This window comes from Hyaena hyaena, unplaced genomic scaffold (assembly GCF_003009895.1).
Source record: "Hyaena hyaena isolate Hyena2069 unplaced genomic scaffold, ASM300989v1 scaffold_61, whole genome shotgun sequence".
Classification (NCBI taxonomy): domain Eukaryota; kingdom Metazoa; phylum Chordata; class Mammalia; order Carnivora; family Hyaenidae; genus Hyaena; species Hyaena hyaena.
The window spans coordinates 3,333,871-3,358,123 of NW_024080693.1; the positions used below are offsets into that span (position 1 = coordinate 3,333,871).

Genomic DNA, 24,253 nt, shown 5'->3' on the forward strand with positions numbered 1-24,253 from the left:
TTGTTGGATCACTCGGTCAGCCTCATGGCAAGCACTTGGTGATCTCCCCTCCTGTTCTGGGAACCCCCAGGGGGCACAGGAAGAGTGATTCAAGAGCCTGGTTCCTGGTCCTTTCAGTGGAGGGAGCCTAGGCTAATGTGTTATCAAGCCACGTGGCTCGGATCAGAAAGACCAGAGGAGCTCAAAAGAGCAGGGACCACTGAGGCTTGCAGGAGCTGGAGAGGCCTTCCAGGGGACAAAGGATCTAAACTGAGTCCTGAAGCGTGCTGCAGAGAAAGCTGAGCTTCCTGGGGACACTGAACTAGGGGCACACAAAGAGATCAAGCTGGTGGACCCGAGGGAGCAGGGGCTGGGTACCCGGACTGAGTGCTCAGAGGAACCTACGAAGGGGTTCAGCTGCCTTGGGCAGGGAGGAACCACCTCTAGAGGGCTCACCATGACCAGACGCACCACCCACTGCCAAAATGGCCTCATTTACGACAAGGAAGAATAAGACAGTCTAGAAATGGAGCTTGTTTCTATCTTGCTCATGTATGTTAGTGAGCAGAACTGGTCAGTCCCACGTAGGCCACCAAGAATCTTCTGGGCATCACTGGGAGCGCTAGGAACTGCCCAGTAAATTACAAAAACAAAAGCCCCCAAGCTGCTTCCCTTCTCACAGCGACAGCCCGAGGAGAAGGCAGGACGCTTAATCGCAAAGCTCTGCAGCCACACGCTGCCCACAGCAGGCCGTTCATACCCCTGAGGACAAAAAGAGCCCAAACAAAGGGCTCTTCCCCATGGGCGGCAGCTGGGGGTGCAGGAAGCTTTGGCTACAGGAGTCATTAAAAATAATATTTTTTCAAATTAATAAAATGCAACAGTCCACACTCAAGACCAACAGCTTGTAAAATTGGATTTCTAAGAGATGTAGGGGAGAGGAGGCACACACTGGTCAGAAGTAGCAAACAGAATTCAGGGAGGAAGGACAAGCTGATTGGGCCCAGGAGGCATTCACGGTGTGTGTCAGGCTGACATCCACGCAGCCGCCCTGGGGATGACAGAGCCTAAATCCCACCAACCACAAGGCACCGGGTGGAGTGAGGAGCGAGGTTGCCCACCACCCTCTCCTTGGCCCCTTCTACCAGAGGGTGGTAGACAAAGCCTGAGGCCTTACGTCAGGGGAAATCACAGTAAAGTCACTGTACTTTGCTTTTTGAAGGTGGCATTCCTTAAAAACGTTGATTTATTTCTTTATCTCCTCCCAGAGACCCAGCTTCTGCACCGGGAAATACCTATTACAGAGAAAGCTCTTGAAACATGTCTGAAGGCTGCACTAAGGAATGAGTGGACAAGGTCAGTGTCCTTACTCCTGTGCCCAACCTGATGTCCCCTGGGAACCTAAGGCAGCAGACACAGCAGCTCCTCGGCGCACGCCTTGTCCACTGAGACTCAGGGGCAGTAGGTGCTCAGCAAACACCAGTCTAACAGGTGCATGCGGGCACAGGCAGCGGGACTACAGAGCCAGCCTCAGGCCCACCCTGCACGCAGTGTTGCCCCTTCAGGGCTCCTGGGGCCAGAGCCATGGCGCTGTTTCTCTGTGGACCATGAGCCTTGCCCGCATCCATGAGCAAACCCTGGCTTTGTTACCGTCCTCTAAAAAATAAACCACTCAGGTCCGGTCCTGTTCAAACTGCAGGATTTTCTTAAAGAAGCCACTCTTTAAGGAGCATTTGACTTGTTAACATAATAGGTGGGTGGAGGTTTCCGGAGACGGGGCGGTGGGAGCACTGGTGTCCGTTGTGTGTCAGCCGGAGGCCAGTCTTGCTCTCATCAGCCTGGGCAACTTGGTGTAGGGGATGCACTTCTTAACCGACAGCTTCCCTGACACGGATCACCCCAACACGAGCAGCAGGCCAGGCTGACCTTAGTCCCACTGACCCTGACACGGACCTTATCGCCCATTGCCAGGTTTCTCAGGAGAGCACACTCGCCTTCCTGTCCTGCTTCTGCTCAGCCGGTCCCTGCCCACCTGGTGCAGCTGTATGGCTCTGACTGTGCTTCCCTGCTGGCGTCATAGGCACCGCCTGGCAGACTCCTGGGTAGCTCTGGAGCCCGAAGACCCCCAGCTCTCTCCTCCCTGGCTCCGCAGCCCAGCTTCTCCCCATCTGGGTCCTAGTTCTCCACCCAGCCCCTGCCGTAGGCCGACACAGCCTCTCCCCCACCCCACAAGAGCTGCATTCCCTGGGGTTCTCTTCCCTGCCCCATCCCATGGTCTTGGGTCTGCAAGTAGACTCCACACACATCTCCAAGCGCAGGGACGTCTTCTCCCTCCTGTGTCCTTCAGGGCCAGGCACAGACAACGCATGCAGTAGACACCAGGGAATACACAGGGACTGAAATCACTGGGGGGATGCAAAGTGACTGAACCCACCACAGGAAGGGAAAGTCATTTTGCTGCTGCGAATGATGACCCATTTGCTTCCCGGAAGGACTGCTCTGCACGCAGCTGCAGAGGTAGAGACCGCACGCTCTGAGTCCCCCTCCCAGCCAGGCTGAGGAGAGTGGGCTCTGCCGCACGAGTTTAGAATGTTCCCAAGACTCCTGCGGAGAGAGACTCCGTCCTGGCCCGGGTCTATTCTTAGCAGTGCTCACAGCCGGTCCCGGGAGAAGGCTGGCTGTTCCACAGCGTCTGGCTTTCTCCGTCCAATCTTTGGTGGAGCCTTCTGTTTCCGCCTTCAGGTACATGATGCGTTCCTGTCCTCGTATCAAAATGGGTGGGGGGTGGGAAGGAGCCATCTGGAAGAGGCGCCGAAGCCTCTCCTCGTTCGGCCCTGCTCTCCATATTCCCCTCTCCCGTCTCAGTTATCTGGGCCTCTGTGTTATTTTTGCAAGGCTCTGCTCTAAACACGCATGGTGTCATGACGTGGAAGACACCTGTCCCTCTCCCTCCGTCATCACTGATGGCTGGACCTCCCTCGGACTCCAGGTAGAAGGGTGCTCGGGGAACCCAGCTGAGCGCTGGGCCCCGCCTATGGCCTCACCTTTGGGACAAAGGCCTCGTGGTACCCATGACGGTGCAGAGAGAAGGTCCTCTCTACCTGGGTCTGTGCTGCAGGAAGACTCCGCACAGCCTTCCCCTCTGCCAGCCTGGCCTCAGGGCAGCCCAGGGAAGCCTGTGGGACGTGCACAACTCATTCTCACACCCCTCTTGTCTTTCCATCATTCCACACACACACCCATTCCCATGCGCATTCGTTCATGAAACATTCACTCAGGTATTTATTAACTCCAGTCTTGGTCTAGGTTCCCCCCTCCCCCCAAAGCAGACCCTTGGTAAGAGACAAGAACGTGAGTGCAGGTAGTTCATGTAGGAGGTGACCCCCAGGAAGCACAGATGGGGGGAGGGAAGGGGAGGCAGGGATGGGAGGAAAGCCAGAACTGGGTGCCCTGATGGGCCCCTGGGACTCAGTCCTGCCAGGACCCTTTGAGGACTGTGGAGGACATCAGTGTCTGGGCATTTATTCACCGGCTCGCTTCTTTCATCGATTGAGGGCTGTCCCGGGGCGGGGGAGGGGGTACATGAAATCCCGAGACTTCCTGGCTTCCCACAGCTGGGCATGTCCCTATAGTTCTTTATGCAAGAAGCTGTCAGTGGCTGGGAACTGCCCACCACATCTGCAGAGGGATTTGGAGGTGAGCGAAGGAGACATGGAGCAGGGCACTGACTATGAGCTATGGCCCCATGGTGTTCATTCTGGAGACATCGACTGGATGCACACTGGCGCCAGGCGCTGTGCTAATGTTATGAGGGATACACCATTCTGGCTCTGAACAAGCTTGCCATCTAAGGGCCAATTATATTTTTGATGGTTTGAGTGGTTTCTTTCCAGAAACTTAAAATGGGAGATGGTGTGGTTATGTTGAACAAAAATTCAGGAAGTCCATATTTTAAACTTGGTTTATTTATATAGATGGAACCAGGAAGCATACATGAGGCTTCCATTATGGGTCACAATGAATCCAGGAACGAGCCAGCCCGGGGCTACTGACCTCAAATGACCCAGTGCAGCCGCGGCAGAGATACACAGAAAGAACCTGCCAGGACACGCCGTGGTCAGTCCCGAACTCTGGTCCAGAGCCATATGTTTTGGGAGCACGGACAGAAACTAATTGTCCCAGAGGTGGACAGGGAAGGTGTACCGAAGGGGACGATACACTCGATTTATAACATTGGTGGACAGTAATCATCTACCACTTCAGAAGGCTCCGTCTGTGGGCTACAATTTTCACTCCCATTTGCAAGTCCTCCTGGAGTGTAGTATGATTTACTTCCTTACCAGCCAGCCTAACTTCTTTCAGTAACAGAATCCGCCAGTCCCCTCCTGATCTACAGGACAATGAAAAATACTGGGAAAACACACTGGGGCCGTTCTATGAGCACCTACTTAGGGAAGCCTCACCTTGCAACCACTCATCTCATCTTTGGCCTTCGACCCTCCTGGTCTGCTTGTTGGCAGAAGAACCCCTTCAGAAACTTTTGAGGCACATTGACCCTCCCACCTGGGACCTCTTTCCCCACCCTCCTTCTGCCCCTCACATCCAGATCCTTTTTTTCCTTCAACATCCATTCACCTTACCTCACCATGCTTTCCCTGGAAATGGTTGCTCTCTCTAAGATCTATTCCCACTGCTCTTATGCTCAATCACATTGACTTTGGTGTGTGATGCAATCACGAGGGTGGAATCCTAGATACAGATGGATCAAGGAGCTCCCTGTGGAAGGACACTTGCCCCAGAACTCAGTAGAGTACACTGCATGTATCACCTGAGGCTTTGTGTGGGTCCTTCCTAAGGTCATCAAGCAGATGCCAGTCTTCTGAGAGCAGAGTTCATGTCTGGCTCAGAGTCGTACGGCCAAAACCCAGCACATGCCCTGGAACTAATGCATGCTCATTAATGTTGAGTGAATAAAAGCTTCTTTCCAGATAAGAGACAACTGGTCGACATAAAGCACTGTCACCATGCTTTGCCTGACGAGAGAGGTCATGGTTACACATCCTGTAATCAATGAATTCTTTCTTCTGGGATTACAACCCTCTTCAGTAATTACAAAGCCACAACAACAATCTTCAGATATCGCTCTATAAATATGACTTGGATAGCCCTTAGATACATCACACGGGTATTTATTTTCTGTGTCTGGGGGCCCACAACCCCAAGCTTCTCTTCTCTTGAATGGGTATGCTGGGCACAACGTTCCGTAAGATTTCTTCCTGCGCTCCCACGCCATGAGTGTAAATGTGAAATGTTGTTTGTTGAATACCCAAACTGGAACATTAGTCCTGCCGCCCAACATTTCAAGGAAGACAAAATATTTTAAATGCCTGGTGCCATATAGCAGCATTCCTCACCCCCTCCAGAGGAGCAGACAATGAATGGAAGGCAGGGTGCAGGTCAGGCCGTCGTCATTGCTAACAAATGCTCTCACACTGCCCCATCTGTCCCCTGGCTCCTGTCTCTGCCTGGCCAGATGTGGAAACCTTCCATTCTTTCCTCAGGTTAGGAGGACCTAAGTGCTGGGGGAATTGGTCTTTGGAGAGGAGAGTGATTCACACTCCAGCGGAGCAGGCTCCCAGCCACCTGCTCCCAACACCCCCCAGGCCCTGGGGGCACAGAGGCATGACCTAGAGGGGCTCAAGTCTCCCTGGGCGGATCTATTACATGCATTAAAATAATTTACACTCGGCCCTATAAAGCGTTTAATTCCTGGTGCCATCATCCATTCCAGAAGCGTTCCTCTTCATCGTGAATTATTTTTGAAGTATTTATGTGGACCTCACCGAAAATCACCCCAGTCAGCAAACTGAGAAATGGAAAGGCATTAAGAAGAGGCGTTGACCCCAGGGTCACAGGCATGAGTGTGGCCAGGGTCAACAGGGCGGGAGAGGGATCCAGGGTGGCTGCGACAGATGCTGACCAGGCTGCCAGGCTCTGTCCTCCCCACCCACATCTTGGCATGGGGCAGGGCACACATATGTTTTCATACTAATGGTTGTGATCATAACTTATGTGTGTCGCATTTCCATTGGCAAAACACTTCCCCATGATCTCATGTGTTGCCCTCAGTAAGCCTGGATGGCAGGTATTAGCAGCCTCTTTTACAGATGAGGAAACTGAGGCTCAGAGCGATAAAAGGCACGTGCCTGGTTTAGCAGGCTTGGACTTGGATCCAAGCTGCCTGACAGCCGCTACCCACTTGGCAGCTGTGAGCCCTTCTTTAGAGCTTGGGAAGTTGGTCTCAGATGAACCCAATGCATGGGATTCAGAACAGTTTTGTCCATGCGGTGGACTGCTGGCCCCTCCCGGCCACCCACAGGCCTATACCTACCCTATAAGCACAGAGAACCATACCCAGTTCTCAGGAAGGACACTGCCTTTGAAGCAGTCAATATTCTTTGTTTGGGGGCCTCCTTTCTGGAGATTGCTGAGGGAACATTTTTAATAGCTAATGAAATTTCCACAACACTCTCTCTAGTGATTATTATTTATTTCAGGTCTTTTATTTGAGGTCTTTCTCTATACCAGGCCCTGTCTCTGATCTCACGGAAATTATATTCTGGTAAGGAAGGCACGCCATAAGCACGTAAACCAAGGGGGAAACAAGGTATTTTTAGAGACTAATTAATTACTGCCACAAGGAAGGTAGACACAGGATGGTAGACTGTGGCATGGCACAAGGCTCAGGAAAACATAGATCCAGTGGTGACAGAAAGCTTCTATGAGGGACATCTGAACTGCAAACTAAGAAGGTGAAGGTGCCCAGGACAGAAAGGGCAAGAGGGAAGAGCAAGTGCAAAGGCCCTGGGACAGGAACAGGTTTGACAACTCTAATGTACAAAAAAAAAGGGGGGGGTGGTAATCATTCTGGAAGAGATGGAGGGTGTTGAGGGAGAAGTGGAGGCTGGAGTTAGAGACTGACAAGACCAGATCATGTAGGGCCTTGAAGGCCAATGGTAAGGAATATGGATTTTACTCTAACGTAAGGGAAGCCACTAGAAAGTTTTAAGCAATGTGATGCCATGAACTGATTTGTTGAATAAAAAGCTGATACAGGTTGGTTGTTCCTCAAAAATGTAAACACAGAATTACCCAGTGACCCAGCAATCCCACGCCTAGTATACGCCTCAAATAAGTGAAACCAGGCACCCAAATATTCATAGTGCTATTATATGAGACAGCCAAGAGGCAAAAGCAACCCAAATGTCCATCAATGGATGAATGGAAACACAAATGTGGTATAAACAATATGGACAGTGGAATGTTATCCAGTCATAGAAAGGAATGACACACTGATGCCTGGTACAATCCACGTGATGCTAAGTGGAAGAAGTCAGGCACAAAAAGTCACATATTGTATGACTCCATTTAAATGAAATGCCCAGAATCAGTAAATCCAGGGAGACAAAAAGTGAATCGGTGGTTGCAGAGTCTGGGAGAAGGGGCACAGAGCACGGCTGCTTAATGGGCAGGTACAGCTTTCTTTCAGGGTGATGAACATGATTCAGAATGTAAGGTAGTCAGTGATCACACAACATTGTGAATGTACTAAGTGACACCAAACTGTACACTTAAAAATGGTTAATTTCATGTTATGTAAATTTCACCTCAAAAAATTTTAAAAATGATATTTCTGGGCACACAGATCTTCTATGTCATTCCAGACCAATGTCCTGGACCATAAAGCCCTGGAGGCCCCTCTTCAACCACCTCTAAACCGAGCCTTCAAACACCACACTGGTGGCAGCCTGCACCTAGGACCTTCCTTTGATAAGGCTGGTGGGACCTGCAGGCACCTGGTGACTGCTTACTAGAGATATTCGGGCTAAGAGTCTCTCTGACCACTGATCTAGAAGAGCGGCTCCCCATTCCCCTTGCCAACAAATCCCCTTGTTTGTCTGACTCTGTGGGGGCTGGCGGTGAGGGGTAAGGGATTGGGCAGGGACCCTCCTCTGCTGTGTCGAGCACCTGGGGCCCAGGCACAAACAAGGGACCGGATCCCCCCAGCAGCATCCCCACTCCACCCCCAGAGCTGCTGGGGCCCAATTTCTGACAACACCGATGATCCGGGGAGGAAATGGGCAGCGATTTGAGAGGAAAATAGAGTTTAAGTGTCAATAATTTTAGAAGTGTGAGGCATTGATCCGTGTCCGCGGTCATGGGGTTCTTAGCGGGCCCCCGCGCGAATCCCCGCGCTCTCTTCGGTGCCCGCCGCTCTCGCATGGGTCCCCTACCTCCGGGGAAGACCAGCCCTCCCTCGGGGACCGGCAGGCTCAGAGCCGCGCCTTGGGGCGGGGACCCTCACCCCCTTGGCCAACAACGTTGTTTTCTGCCACGATCGCCGAGGTGGGGCAAGGGGCTGGCTCAGAGGCCGGGTGCAGGGCTCGCGCGGAGGAAACCCGCCCCCTCCCGCAGCGACATGAAGGCCCCGGGCGCCCCCGCCTGGCGCCGCGCCCCGCTCGGTGCCCGCCGGGCGCACCAATGACCCTGCGGCACCAGGCTCGCCGCCCAGTGACCCTGCGGTCCGCCAGTCCCCCAGAGGAAGGAAACAGAAATTGAAATGAAACCCTACCCAGCGGAGAGCGTCCACGTTGGGCTGCTTTGCTGTTGGGGGGTTCCTGATGCTCCCCCAGATCGGGTAGAAGAGAAGCACAGTTGGGTGCAGGTCCAGGGCTCCCCTTCTGGTCTTCCTGCACCCCAGGGAGAGGGCCAAGCGAGCTTGGGGAAGCCCCCTGGGACCCGCAGTTACTTTTATTGATTTTCTGGTAATCTGACAGCCAAAAATGGAGGCGTGGTGCTCAGTAGAAGTTGGCCAGGCGATGCAGAAAATGCAAGGAAAACGAACCTCCGAACAAAGGAGTGCGCCCAATTTAGACATTCCTCCATCGGTTTGGAATTCTTCCTGCCCTTGGAAAATCTACTTCTTTGAAGTTGAACCTTTTGACCAAAGCTGTCGGTTTCTTCCAAGCCATTTGACTGAACCTGCCACCAAAAATCACTTTGTAAACAAAGAAAAAGGCAGGGGCTGACCCAACGTATGATGAACAATTTGGGGGGGGGGGTTTCTGGTTTCACTTTCTCAGTGTGCATCCTTGATTTAAAAAAATGTGACCTCTAACCCTCAACTTTGCTGTTCCTCCCTCTCCCACTGTCTGCCTTTTCTGGGAGCAGCCAGGAGGTTGACATATTTTAGACAAATCACAGCAGCCAACTTCCTGTCCGGCCCCATTTCTGCTGGGAAAGCCTGCATCCACCTCCTCCAGGGTTCAGGTAACTGGATTGATGGAGCCTCCTTCACGGCCCCTTCCAGCCGAACTTCTCATAACCCAATGCATAAATAATCACATGTTTTATAAATAGCTGTGGACAAGAGGCTGTAAAACAACGAAGATATATTTGTGCCTTTATGTCCTAGAAATATTTCCTAAAAAGACTGTTTTATTTGGTGTGGGTTGAATGTGGGCGTGTGTATACATAACAATCCCCAAAGTTTTCCCCTTGCCCCCCTCCAGGTCAGACCGGCACTATAGTTAGCAAATTGATAAGGTTCCATGGGCAAGCTTTATTCGTTCTGACACGAGCCTATGACACTTTATAAAAAGAAGTAATCCAGAACAATCTCTAGGTAATTAACACCTAGATAAACAAACATAAATTTCTATATTGCATTTATTTGGACTACCACTCAAATATGCGTGAACCATGCTTTTTTAATTAAAAGATAAATCCATGTGACACTTAGCCTCAAACTTAATTATTCAGCATAGTATAATAAAAAATAGAGCCCATTAAATGTGTCTTGCACTGTATTTCTGTATTAACAGCAAAACAGTTCGGTCTGGGATCATTTAAATTTTCCCCCTCCTCTTTGCTTGTGGTTTCCCTGTTCACATAAGCCCTTCTTCTCCCTCCCGGCCTCCCTCTCTCCCTCCCTCTCTCTGTCTCTCTCTTTTCTCTTAACACCAACAGGTGAAGAGATTAAAACTCTACACAAGCCCCTACACAGAATGCTCAGCTGGGCGACATTTTTAATATTGCATTACACTCTGAATTTTTTTTCCTTCCCCATGGAAACATACCTCTCATTCGGTGGAACGTGCCCAGCCCCTCTGTCTTGAAAAGAAGATCACAATATTTAACACTAATTTCCTTGGGATTGTGCTTACAATACACCAGGTGAGGTTTTCATAATATACTGTTACAATACAGATGTTAAGCAGAGAGGGGAAGGAAGTGTGCAAATCCCAAACTACAAGAGACAGCAGGGTTATCTTTATAAAAGTTTCAGCACAAAATAGTACCTTAACACTGACTTCCAGCATCTCAGCAGCTTCTGGCTGCCAGGAAAAGAAATTCACATGTGAGCCATTCCCCATCTAGTCGGAAGTAGGAATAAACATGGCTTCAGTCACTCAGCAAGACTAGATAAAATGATGACCATGCGCCAGGGCGCCATGCAAAGGGCTGCGTGTGCCTTTGTCTCCTTTCATCCTTATGGCAAAGGCGGCTGTGGTAGGGAAGGTTTGAACCCAAGTCTCAGCCCCTGGGCTCCCCCAGATGGGCCTTGCCCTGGCAGCAAGAGTGGGTTTAGAGCTAGGGGGACCAATCATTCAGGTTTGGCCGGGACTGCCCTGGCTTTAGCACTGAAAGCACCACGTCCTGGGAAAATCATGATGTTTGTCCCCTTATGTAGAATCCTCCAGCAAATGACAGAGCTGCCAGTCGCAGTGTGGCCCAGCTCATCCAGAGAGGAGTGAACTGGAGCCGTAGAAAGACGCCAAACTAGATACAAGAGACTCGCATCCACTCCTTCCCGGAGAGCTGAGCCCTCCAGGCGTGAGCGATAACTGCCAGTTCTCTCCGATCCTGTAAATCTGTTGCAGTCATTTGCATCCCTCCACATCCACTCTTCCCTTGGCTGCGGAACGTGATGCATTTCAATGTTAAGTGGGTTCCTCGCTGTTGTTGCTTTTCCTAACAGTCCTCCGAACCTGGCACCTGGCGGTGCCGGCTTGCTTTCTGCACAGTTCTCCATGCAGGTACTATCTCATTTAATGGCACGAAGAGCTTTTTGTTATGGACACTGTTTTCCGCTTTATAGATAAAGAAGCAAATGCGGAACATTGGAATGATCGGCCAGGATCACACAGCTACTGAGAGGCTGAGACGGGAGGTCAGAGCCCTCGCCATTCCCCGCTGGCTCTTTGCACATGCTGGTGCTATACCCAGCTAACTCTCACTCACATCTCAAGTCACTGTCACTGCCTAAGGAAGTCTTCCCTGATGGGAGAAATCCGTGTTGTTTTTGAATTTCGTCTTCCGGATATTTAATGTTTACTTATGTGATTATCAGATTGCAGTGTGTTTTCTCCACAGTGATCTGTGCCTCGGCCTGATCTCTGACTTACCCATGTCTCTCCAGCTCCTAGCTTGATGCCTGGCACACAGTAGGTCCCTGGTAAACCTTACTCAACAAGTGAGTAGAATAGCATCAAACCCCAAGACCAATCATTTTCTTGCTACATCTCCCCAGATGCTCCCCAGTAATCTGAAAATGTCAAGGAAGTTATTAATACCGCGATTTTTTCTTTAATGAGGAAACTGGAAAACAAAGAGTTGAAGACCTTCATCCAGGACCTTCTTGTCTGAAGCAGGTGGGTGTGGAAGAAAGACTGACCATCAGAGCCTCTCCCCAAATGTGGAGGCTTTGGCGTACAGTGTTTCATAAGTGTGAAATCAATCCCAAATTTATCCATAACTTATTACACCACAATAGTGCAATACCTAATATTTACAAAACCTATACATGATCTCCCTGACTTTATTGCTTTTAATTTCAATGTTTCACAGATATGACCAGTGAACTCAGGACTGTTAAATTGTTCAGGATCAAGCAACCAGTAGGTAGTATAGTTAGGGCTCAAATTTAAGTCTGTACACCCCTTATTTTGTCATTTTCTACAAAAAAGACCATCATTTTGATGGAAATGTATATCGATGCTTCTTAGAAAGGCCTTCTTCTGGTTTTATTTTTATTTTATAACAGCTTTATTGAGATATAATTCACATATCATAAAATTTACCCTTTAAAAGTGTACAATTGAGTGGTTTTTAGTACATCCAGGCTTGGCCAACCCTCATTACAACCTAATTTTAGAACATTTTTATCACTCCAGAAAGAAACCTTGAGCCCATGAGTAGTCACTCCCCTGTCCTCCCCTGCCCAAGCCCAGCAACCTGTCCTTATGCCCTATTCTGGAAATTCTAGATATTTCTTATAAATGGGATCATATAATATATGGTCTTTCATAACTGGCTTCTTTCACCCAACATTCTGTTTTCAAAGTGTCCCTGTTTTAGCATGCATCTGTGGTCTGTTCCTTTTCTTGGCAGAGTAATATTCTTTTCTATAGATTAAACCACATTTTATTCATCTTTATTATACAGGTCTTGAAGACACATTTTGAGCCAACCTATAAAAACTGGGAGATGTAATGCAAAATCCAGCTGTCTGCTGTCTCTGGAAAACTCACAAGCCCTGATGCCACATTCCTCATGGTGATGACAAGCAGTTGCTAAGGGTCCACACACACCCCTGAGACCCCTCCCCATCCCTCCTGGCCTCTTCCCCCCACTGAGGTGTCTTACCTGTCCCCTGGAGGCGTTTCAGTTTGGGATCCATCACATAAGTGGAGTTACGACACATTGGTCAGCCTTCCTGCCCCGATGAGGTCACTTCCTGACCCTTTCATGTAACCTCATGACTCACCTGTGCTCTTTGCTGTTTATAACAACGGACAGTCATGTCTGCCGAAAATCCCATTCCAGTCGCCCCAGCTCCCATGCAGCATCGCCAATAGTTTGGCATCCTGAAAGAAACATGGTGATTTACAAATTCCTATGCAATGTGGGTGGATGCTTTTGCTTGCAACATTTCCCTGGGCCTTCCATACTCCAGAGCCGCAGCCCACACTCTGCAAGCTTGGCTTTGAAACCAAACCAACATCAATGAAAAACAAAGCAAAAAGCAACCCTGGGCACTCAGTGTGGGGAACACATTTCAAACCCTCTCAAATCGCTGCGTTATCAGTAGCCCTCATACCATAGATTTTACTGTTCTCTATTCTTTTCCTTCTCGTCCAGAGGAAGAATTCAGATCATCCCCTGTAAAACCCTTCCTTGCATTTAATGATTTTTTTAAACAACTTTCTACCAATAAAGAGGAATAATAGATCCCAATGCTTTCAGCTTCTTATATCATTTCTGCGATAGGAAGAACGTGTGTATTTCCATTGGTTTTACCTTATTGAAAACAGTGTCCACGAACCTTTGAAGAAGCGTAATTCCCACATGCACGTGGGTGTGAGCACACACTCACACACACATGCTCTTGCCTTGTGTATACCGCACAGAGATACTCACTGGGCTTGAACAGCACACAGCTGTGGGGACCAGCCCCACAGGACACTGCCGAGCTTTTGATGAATAAACGGAGTTTGACCAAGCCTTAGCAGAGTCTGACAAAGCTGCAAAAATACATTTTACTCTTCCTAATAAACATAAGTGAGTAGGAAAAGATTTTTTTTTTCCAGAGGTAGAGGTTTTATTGCGTAAAACACTGGATAAAACCGGACTGCTTCAAAGACATTTTATTCTAACAGCGGAAAGAAACAGTCATTGCTGAAAAAACAACTTTTAATACTTTCTATACCAGAATAAAGTTCTGTCAACTGATGTATTATAATAATAAATAATGACCAAGAATAAACTTTAAATACAAAGTTTTCTACTTGTTACAAGCATAGCAACAAAATCCTCTACGCTATTGATCTCAGATTTCCTCCAAGATAGATTTTTTTTTCTTTGTGTAGGAATGTAGACAGTATTATGACCAGCATCACAGACTACAGAACTTACAGGGAAAAAACTTGACATGTTTAGATAGGAGGACCTGGTGACATTCAGAAACTGACACTGCATCACTGTGGCTGTCACTTGTTTGTATTACAAGTTACAAATGCTCTGAAAAGAAGGCCTGTGTCAGAGGGGGAAATAAGGACACGGTAGCACTGGACAAAATGGAATCAACACACACGCCACAAAGAAGAGGGGATGTTCCCAGTGTCACAAACAGAATTATTGCCTGTCGCATCTGACGATGCTCAGAAGACACAAAAGAAGACCAAAAGAGCGCCCAAAGTGCTAGAAATGGAATGTGGCTCTCATGTTTCTTTCACTTTTTTTTTTCCTCTTGTTTTTTTTCTTTTTACTTTTTTTTTCTTCTTTTTTTTTTTTTTTTAATATTTTTTCTTTGCTAAGATACCAAAGGCGGGGCAAACACACAGAAAGCAAGCGACTGGCACAGTCACCAAACACAGTAGTGCAGTTAAAATCCTAAAGCTCACTACAGTCAGAAAGTTTTCAATAACATTTCAGTCCTTCCTCTAGGATCATAGAAACAGTTGCATTAAGTTTATCAACTCGATTTAAGTAAGGCAGTGAGAACTATTCTAGAAAAACAAGAAAGCAGCTTGCTCTATGCCAGATGGGTCCACGTTGAACAGCGGCCTCGTTTTCACCGAAACCTTGGGTAGGTGACACTCTCTCAACAGCATATGCAAACCGGATTCCTTATTAGCCTGAGATTCCTTCCGGTCTCAGGGTAGCGCTAAGCATCTTATTTACACTGATAGCAGTTTAGAATTTTTGTAAACTGCTGTAGGCAGAGCTGAAGTTTTTAAGGCCCTGGGGTTTTATTCTGTGCTCCCAGCCTGCAAGGAAATATCGACTTTTTTTTTTTAAGTCTGAATGATTTCATTTTAGAAGAAGTTAATACTTCAATACTTCTCTATCGTCACAAACAACAGCACCAATTTCGTGTCACTCAAAGGAAGGATGTTAAGAGGCTGAACTTGTATGCCATTCTAGCAGATTCAAGAATAAACCCTTAACTAGTCTTCTTAAATCTTTTTTTTTTTTTTAATGAGTTAAGTGGTTCATTATTGGCCCTCAAAATCTCCCTCTGGGTGGTGCAGAACTTGATAAATTTGGAGTATCCAATCAGTAAAAAATCTAAAATCTACAAAAATATAGAACACATTTGTTTTACAAAAACAGACATTTTTAACTCAAACAGTTTTCTTCATTAGCGATAGAGAGCAGGATGTTTAGATCCGTCTTTTAATACAAGCTATTTCATAAGAGCTTGTTGGAGAAGAAAATCTCACTTCATTTCTGTGATACGTACAAAAACGAATGCATGAAAAAAATCTGATCATAAGGACCGGAGCAGCCTTCATTCAAGTAAGATGTTTAAAATCATAATAGAAAACAATCTTTCTATTATTACGTGGATTCCCACTTCTCACCAGCACCTTCTATGGATAGGGTTGGCTAGTTTGCCTAGACCACATTTTACATAATGTACCCCTAATGTTTTTTTATTGGCAACTTCTTTTCCATCAAAAAAACAAAAACAAAAACCAGACAACCAAGAAAACAGCATTTCCCTCAATACTGTGATTTGATCTAAAAAAAAAAAAAAAAAAAAAAGGAATGACTCCTCAAACCTGCAATGGGCATTTGTCTGCAGATGATTTCTGACCATTGATTCATTTGGCTGTGTTTTTTTTGTTTTGTTTTGTTTTTTGTTTTTTGTTTTTTTAAATGCACGTTTAAGATGGCAATCCTCTGCAGTGCCGGTCAGCCCTGGCGCTGGCTGCGGGCGGTCTAGGGTTTCTTAGCGCGTGCAGTTGGGACCCCGCGTGAATTGATTTTCTCTGCAGTGACCGCTCCAGTCTGACTGGCACCGCAGCTCCCTCCCAGCACATCTCATTAGGGTGGGAGGCAAATGGCAGCAGCTGGTGTCAGATTATAGAGGTGTTTTCAACAATGAAAACACAGCCCCTCCATCTTCAAGGCAACACTAAATCATTTAGATGGTATCATTTTTCCGTTAAGAGCATGATTTTGGGACAAAGACGACTTAAGAGTTGGAAGGGCCCCCAGCTTTCTCAAGCTTGGAGGACACCAAGCGTTTCTGAAATCACTTCTCTTCCACCTGCATTGTTTGGAAGTACTTGTTGCCGGGTAACAGTTTAGCAGCCATTTTCAAGGGCTGGGGATTTTTTTTCTTTAATATATATATATAGATATCTTTTTAAAATTTTTTTTAAATGTTCTATACACTAGTGGGGGAGTTGTACATGATTTTTTCCCCTTGGAATGCAGTTAGCAAACTCTTTTACCAGATGCATAATCTTAAAACTGTGTAAAATAATATTGCAATATACAGGTCAGTTTGCTCAGTTACGCTGCTCCTGGGTTTTGCAGCCTTCTTCTGTTAGCTCTGCTGAGCTCCCCGCCTTGACAGCTGTGGGGTCTTCAAAATTCCCAGAAGCCTCCGAGTCGACTCTGGAGCGCTTGAACCTGCGGTCAGGGTACTGACTGTTGTCAAAAGGCATACGATGGACGCAGAGCACGTGGGTCTTCAGGTTTCCCTTCTGAGAGGCACTGTAGGGACAGTATCGGCACTGGAAAGGCCTGTGACCTGTGGGTACAAAGAGGGACTGGTCAACTTTCCTGCTTGCTCCCTCCCCGACCCCCACGGCCCAGAGGACAGCATCATTATTACCAGTGGTATCAATATTGTGATTGCAGATACTTTGCAAAAATCAAATTGGCAAAGGACAGAAAAGTAGCCACTATATGTATCTGGACAAATAATAAGTCACTTGGAGAAATAATAAGTTACCAACTAATAATAACTTAGACGGGGATTTACAAGATCTTTCCATCCTAGGGAGAGCTTTAATTCAGACTTTCCAGGTGACAGGAGAGAATGTTCCCAATGCCTAGATCTTTTTTTACCCCCATGCACTGTTAGATAGCCAGTATTTTAGGCTTTGCAGGCCAAGACACAAAATCAAAGATATTACGTAGGCACCTCTGTGACAAGAGAGGAAATAAATTTCCAACATTTTATTGATGACATTAAAAACCTTATTTTTTGGACGCTGAAATTTGAATTCCATATAATATTCATGGGAGAGGAAATAGTTATTCTTCCTTTTTTCTCCCCCCCAACCATTTAAAACGTAGTAACCATTCTTAGATTCCAGGCTGTACAAAAGCAGACAGAAGAGGGATTTGACCCTGAGACTGTACTCTGCTGACCTCACTTCTGCACACACACAAAGCCATAAATCCCTCTGCCTGGGATTCTGACTTGGATCTCAGCACTAAGCCAGTTCACTTTCTTATCCTCCCATCAAGTCTTTACAGATAAGCAACCGAGCATCAGGAGGGAGTGTGTGTTTGCAGAAGGGTGACAGAGGGCCGCGGGTCCAGGGCAGGGCTAGAAGTACTAAGCTGGAGGAATTTGCACAACCACTGCGTTTCAAGAGGCAGCACTGGAAGATATCGGTGGGAACCAAAATGTTCAAATAACCACGGCCAGTGTAGTTTTAAAGAAGTTAGATTTTGAATAGAAACCCTTGAACTCAAATTTTTCTAGAAATGCTCTAAATCAGAACAGAAGGTGGACTCCTGTGGCAACCCACCCGCTCCTCCATGCTTGATTTCCCTGGCCCAATGTACAGCAGGCATGCACACGCTTCTGCCATCTTGGGGCACCCATAAAGCATCTGGTTTGGGAAGTTATAGCAGAACAACTGGATTCTCCTCGATGCCCGGAAGCTGTGCATGTCTGTTCCTGGAAGCTCATGAGTACTGTCCCACCCACCAGCACCCAGAGAGGTCAAGGCCCAGGGCTGGGTTTCATTTGCTCGGAAAAATAAACAAGTAAATAAATAGGCCCAACCATGTACACCAGAAAACATCCAAACAGCACACTTAGCACTTCTGCTACCACAGGAAGAGCAGAAGTCCTGTGTATCTACTTAGCAAAGCAGTCTTGTTCCTGAGAAACTGCATGGCCAACCAGATGTCTGGAACTGAAGCTTACTTTCACTTCCCACTGCACACGGTCCTAGAGTCTTCCTTCTTTCTTACTTGGTTTGTGCAGTTAGTGCTCTCTTTCTTCCCTCCTAGCCAATTGATCTCCAGGATGAATCTCTTCTACCTGGTAACCCTCTCTTTTTCTTATCTCCCCTCAGAGGCTGATCCAGTGTGTCTCAATTCTTGCCTAGACTATGAACTTGGCGGCCTGTAGGAGGGCTTTGTGTTTCCCAGTGGCCAACCTCCAGCCCACCTCCACCCCCAGGAATGCCAGAGTGGGCCCCTAAAGCAGGAGCTCAGCTGTGATTTCCTTGCCTCAAATCTTTGATGGCCACCTGCCATTTAAGAAATAATCAGGACCTCCAAGTCCAGTCCCAGCCACCTGTCCTGCCTCCTCTGGAGCACCCTTCCTTTGTCCACCCCAAACCAAAGCATTAAGGGTCTCTGCAGAAAGGCTCCATTCTGCAGGGTCTCCATGCCCTTTCTGTGCGACCCTCTCCCTGAAATACCACATCCATTCTCTTTCGCCTTCCAGGTTCTGCCCAGCCGGGATGCTGCTTATGTGGGCTACTGTGGATTGATCCCCCTGATTGTGAGTTGCTGGCAGGAAGCATAGCCCTCTTAGGACCATTGGTGCCACACCCACTACCTGGCACAAAGCAAGCAGATGTGAACTGTTTATGGAACTCAACTATTATCTTACTGCTTCACCTTGCCTTTTTTTGGAAGGTATTATACATTTCTGGATAGAGTTTCTGCTTCTTTGGTTTCTACTGTTGCATCTAACACGAGGCTGAATCTGATCAACTTTCCCACTTGCCAAAAGCCAACTTGCAAATCTGTGGACTTTGGAGTTCAGAATAAATGAAACCCAAGGAAAGTCCACTTGCTGCTGGTCGTTCTTCATAGCCTATGCAGCAAGATGGGCAGCAACAACCAGCAGGAGGCGCTCCAGGCCTTGACTGGCAGGTAAGAGAAATATTTGCCAGCCTCATTCCTGTCTTCTTGCTACTCAGTGCCGCCCTTAGGGCTTGGTCACCTCTCCCACAGAAGACAAGGAAGGCTCTGGGTTGGTGGGAGGAAGAATGGAGATGCATATTTCTTATGTGGATTTAGGAATTTTACAAAGAATATAAGTGGCCCTATTCGTCACACTGGACTTAGGGCACAGACAACAGGGAAGAATCTGGTCAGTGGCAATAGGGCAGGAAAAACAATTCTCTCCATCAGAATAGTGACTCTAAGTCAGCCCTAAGTGGAGGATCAGTGAGTTTCAAGCAGATCCCAAGACCCAGACACCCAACTCAAGAAGTCGTCATCACTGTGGACATCAAACTACACCCAGGGAGAGAAGATTCTGAGTACTCTGGAAGAGCAACTCTTGAGGATAAGAAAAGAGGGCCCAACTCTATAGCCAGAGGCATGTGAACTAACTGAAGGTCATCCAGAGAACCTGAGTAGAACCAAGACACCGTTTCTCAGGATGCCCAGGAAGTGTTTTTAAAGTTTTGCCCAAATCGTCTCAGAGATGGACTGCATTTTCTGGGTAGCCACCAGGGGCAGCTCGGTGGCCACCCACTATGCTAAGGGCTGTGGCTCACCCAAAGCCAGAGCTAGCTCACCGACTGCAGTAGCAAGTCCCTGGTGGAGAAGAGCACCATGGTCGACCGCTCTCCAGAGTTAAGAACTCTGAATAATAAACAAATAAAAATCAAAACTAAAACCAGAACTCTTAGTACCGTGATCCAAAAAGTCTAACACAACCATGAAGCAGATTGACCAAACCATGGTATCATTCAATACATCTACCTCGGGTCCCCAGGTTTCAATGTGTCTGTTCTTCCACTGCTTTTGCCCATCTGTTCTAGAATATTTATTGTATTTTCTCTTTCTTTTTAAATGTTTCTTTATTTTGAGAGAGAGAGAGAATGCACATGAGCAGGGGAGGAACAGAGAGAGAGAGAGAGGGAGAAAAAGAATCCCAAGCAGGCTCCAGCCTCATTAGTCCAAAGTCTGATGCAGGAACTCAATCTCATGAACCATGAGATCCTGACCTGAGCCAAAATCAAGAGTCAGACGCTTAAGTGACTGAGCCACCCAGGTGTCCCAAATTATACTTTCCATTACCATTAAGAATAATATATTTCTGTATGAATTCTATGCTACAACCTTTGGAAGCTGCTTCTCTGCAAGTTGTACCACCAGCGGAGCACTGCAACATGCATCTTGGCAAGCCAGGTGGAGAACCTCAAATATCACATTTATTCACCATGAAAGCCTTTTTAAAAAAAATTTTTTTTTGATGTTTATTTTACTTTTGTGTGAGAGAGAGACAGAGCCTGAACAGGGGAGGGGTGAAGAGAGAGTGAGACACAGAAAACAAAGCAGGCTTCAGGCTCTGAGCTAGCCGTCAACCCAGAGCCCGACGCAGGGCTTGAACTCACAAACCACGAGTTCATGACCTGAGCCGAAGTTGGCACTTAACTGACTGAGCCACCCAGGTGCCCCATGAAGGCCTTTTTTGAATTGCCCAACGTGGCATAAGAGCACCTTGTACATTTCCCCACCAACTGATTTTAAAATACTAATCGTGATTTTAACCTGTGGCACTATCTGAGTCTCTATTTCTTGGGAGAGTCAAAGACATGCTATAATTCTGGCATATTTGGATACATCCATGATCCAAACATTAGTATTGAAATCATTTTCATTTTAACTTAGTTGAGATGGAAATCTAGATGTAAATGTATATAGCATATGCGTGTGTGCATTTAGAAGGAAGTCTATACAATATTAGAATCATAATAAATCCTGACCTTGTAATATACTCTGTAGGTAGAAGCATTGTAGATAATAATAGCAGCACTTGAAGATCCCACAAGCCTACATTCTATAGTTTTTCACATATATTTTTGTATACTATCTTCATATTTGAGCTGTGGAGAACTTTGGTCAAGGAGTGACATCAGCCCCATTGTACAGATGAGGAAGTTAAGACACAGTGAACCAGGACTATAGACTATTTTTCCACCAGATATAAAGTACTCAGATGCCCTAATCCTCCAACATCCTTACAAGAACCATGATTATGTATGTTCTTATAAGATACGCATACACACATACAACACGCCCCCCCCCCACCCCATCCCCACAGCTTCTGAGTGGTTTGTTGAAAGGCCCAGAGAAGGCCTGTTCTCCAAAGGATCAAATTTTAAGCGGAAGTCTGTCCCTTGGTGCCACAAACATTTACTCCCAAACAGAAAGCTATTGTTATACAAAGCCCTTTTGAAATTTGATACATTTCTGAGTCCAGCTAAACGTGGATGAATCAATTCAAGTTTCTCTACACTATTTGTACACTTGAAGCCCCTGGTATTGGCGCAAATGCAGCGATGCCTGTGGAGGTCTGTGAGCTTTTGGTCAGAGACCATAAGAAAGGGCTTGAGAATAAACCCCAAATCTGAGAGCTCTCCGGAATACTTCACTGTGTGTTCAAATATTTGTGACAGAGAAGGGATTCATCTTCAGGTCTGGGTGGAGGGGAGGGGAGAGGGGGTAAGTGAGCTGAGGAGCTCCTACCTGGGGTGGAGGAGGGGTTTGGGGGAAATACCACCTCGGGAAGGAAACAGGACATCTGTCCCCAGGTCCCCAGAGGAGAAGCTGGGGCCGCCCTCAGGGTGACAGGACAACCCCTTGGTGAGCTGTGAACTCTGCAGACCTCTACCTGTCTCTTTTGAGTGAGCTGGAATCCAGGCCGGTTACATGTGCCACCTTGCTAGCCTGGAGATAGACTTGGCGATGCACCTGGGTCTGCAGGTGGCAATGAAGATGCTAATGTTCATCAATTTCCAAGAAGCAGAAAAAGATTCCCCATTAGCAACTAGCATCAAGACATGGCTTCTCTCCAGCTGAACCCAAGCAAGGAGGACCACCCTCCAGGGTGTTGAAGACAGGGAGCCCTCTTGGCTTGGCATTTTTGCCTTGCATTCAGGTGTCTTCCTGCCACACAGTAGACAGTGTGAGTCTGGCCAGGAGCTTGTGTTCAAAGCATAGCTTCTCCCCTTAGGAGGCTGGGAGGCTATGTAACCCAAACTTCAGTCTCCTCTGTGTCTTGCCTCGTGTAAGGAATGTGATCTCTCGAGGCTTCAGTTCCCACACCTTGAAAATGCGGCAGTAGGTGCGCCTGGGTGGCTCAGTTGGTTGAGCGTCTGACTTCGGCTCAGGTCATCATCTCACAGTTCGTGGGTTTGAGCCTCGCATCGGGCTCTGTGCTGACAGTTCAGAGCCTGGAGCCTGCTTCCATTTGGAGCCTCTCTCTCTCTCTCTCTCTCTGCCCCTCCCCTGCTCATGATCTGTCTCTCAAAAATAAATAAATGTTAAAAAATTTTAATAATAAAAAAAGAAAATGGAGCAGTAATACTAATACCTCCAATCACAGGATGTTGTGAGGAGCAGATGGAATAAGGTGTCTAATCTGGAAAGAATACTGAACTATATAGACATCAGCTGTCTGTAACTGTCATGCGTGCTGTTCCCATTGTCTTCTTACAGCCTGTCTCAAAGGCCACTGTTCTGTGTTACCTGCCTCATGTGGTCTTCAGTGGAGGCTTGAGATATTACCTGTCCTTGGGCCATCTGCCCTTGGACAAGAGCTTTGAGAAAATGGAAGACCTTCAAAGTCCAAAAGAGCACGTTGTGAATGTTGCATTTTCTTTGGATGCAGTTCAGCAAATGTGGGTTAGGATGGGCTTTGGGTTGGACCCCATGCCAGAAACATCTCCCCATCTAGCACATCCTGTTCTAGCCAAGAGCTAGGCCAGAAACAACAGTTTGGGGCAATGCAGGTGGTGATACAGTAGAGGTGACTGGGGGTGAGCCCCTGCTCTTCCTTCGACTGTCTTCACCCTCAAACCCCCCAGTTTGCTGTCTCTGCCATACAGACCCTCTGTGTTCTCCAAATGCTTCATACTTCTTCCTGCCACAGGACCTTTGGTCCATCCCTTCTTGTTCCCCTAATTTGTACTGCTCTCTTCCCCTACTTCATCAAATTACTGTGTAGCCGTATCCTTTAGCACACCTTGCCTCTGCCTCAAGGAGGCCTGATCACCCCAGACTCACCATGACGGTGATGAGGGCCATCTTCTGTGGTAGAGGCTCCAGCAAAGGGTAACTGAACAAATAAACAATTACGTCTGTCTTCCTCATGAGACAGCTCCATGGTGTAGGGGCAGTGGGGCTTGCTTTTTGGGTTTTATGATTATTGCTGTTTCTCCCCACCTAGCACAGTGCTTGGTCCATCACAGATATCCATCGGTATTTTTCAAGGAAAGGAAGGGATGGACGGATGGGTGGATGGATGGGAGAAAGAATGGGAGAGGCAGCCAGAAGGGACAGGGAGAGAAGTGCTACTCCAGCCAGGGACAAGCCTGAGCCCAGATGCAGGGATAGGGAGCCCGGCATCAGTGCAAGCGTCAGGGAGCAGGTCATGCTGGAGATGAAGCCCAGTGAGGGTGCTGGACAGGGCCAGGCTCACAGGACCCACTGGGGATGAGGGCCCTCTTTCCATGGGAGAAGGGAAGTGAGGAGGCCTTTCCAGCCTAGCTGCAGCACCGCTGACTGCAGAGAGCCCTAATCCCTGTCTGCAGCCGGGGCCCTGAGCCCTGACGTGCGGCCAGATGGGTGCCCCCCGCTGCCCCCCACCACACTCCATCTCTCTACCTCTCACTTCGAGACCATCAACATTTCCCATCACTGCCATGTGAAAAGTAAGTACATCATACGTTAATTTGTATTGTCACTGCGCTGTAGAGCCGTGGTAAAGAGCACATTCATTTTTAATCCACTATGAATAATATATAAATATGTATACAGTGTGGAGGGTCAAGAGGAGTAAGGAGAAAGCAAGTCGTACATTGTTTATAACAAAAGTGAGGAAACGAGATATTTTTCTTACTTGCTACGATGGAAATATCTGCTCTTTCCCTGTGCCTAAGGGGGAGCAGAAAATGCTTCCCCTTGGGGGACCATCCATTAATTACAGCCCCACACTTGTGGGCAGAGATGAGGCTGCTTCACGGGGCTTCCTGACTTTCCGAACTGATGGTTTCTCTCCAGGCTCGGGGTGGCAGGTGGGAGGGGTGGAGGAGTCCACGGCCCACCACTGGTGTTCGGCCTCGGGACACCTCATCTGGGCACATTTCTGGGAACTGCAGCAATGGTCCTCGCAATCAGCAGGAGGGACATGGGCTACAGAGGA

The 24,253-nt window shown here is 47.6% G+C and overlaps 1 protein-coding gene across 1 annotated transcript in view; it reads right to left on the reverse strand.

Moving 5' to 3' along the window:
- Positions 1 to 16,107: 16,107 nt before the first annotated feature.
- The window catches only part of ZNF536 (zinc finger protein 536), a 239,952-nt gene continuing 231,806 nt past the window's right edge, over positions 16,108 to 24,253 (reverse strand). Inside the window, exon 4 of the mRNA XM_039231888.1 lies at positions 16,108 to 16,588. Coding sequence (XP_039087819.1) covers positions 16,344 to 16,588 — 245 coding nt within the window. The 3' untranslated portion in view covers positions 16,108 to 16,343. The remainder of the gene's footprint in view (positions 16,589 to 24,253) is intronic.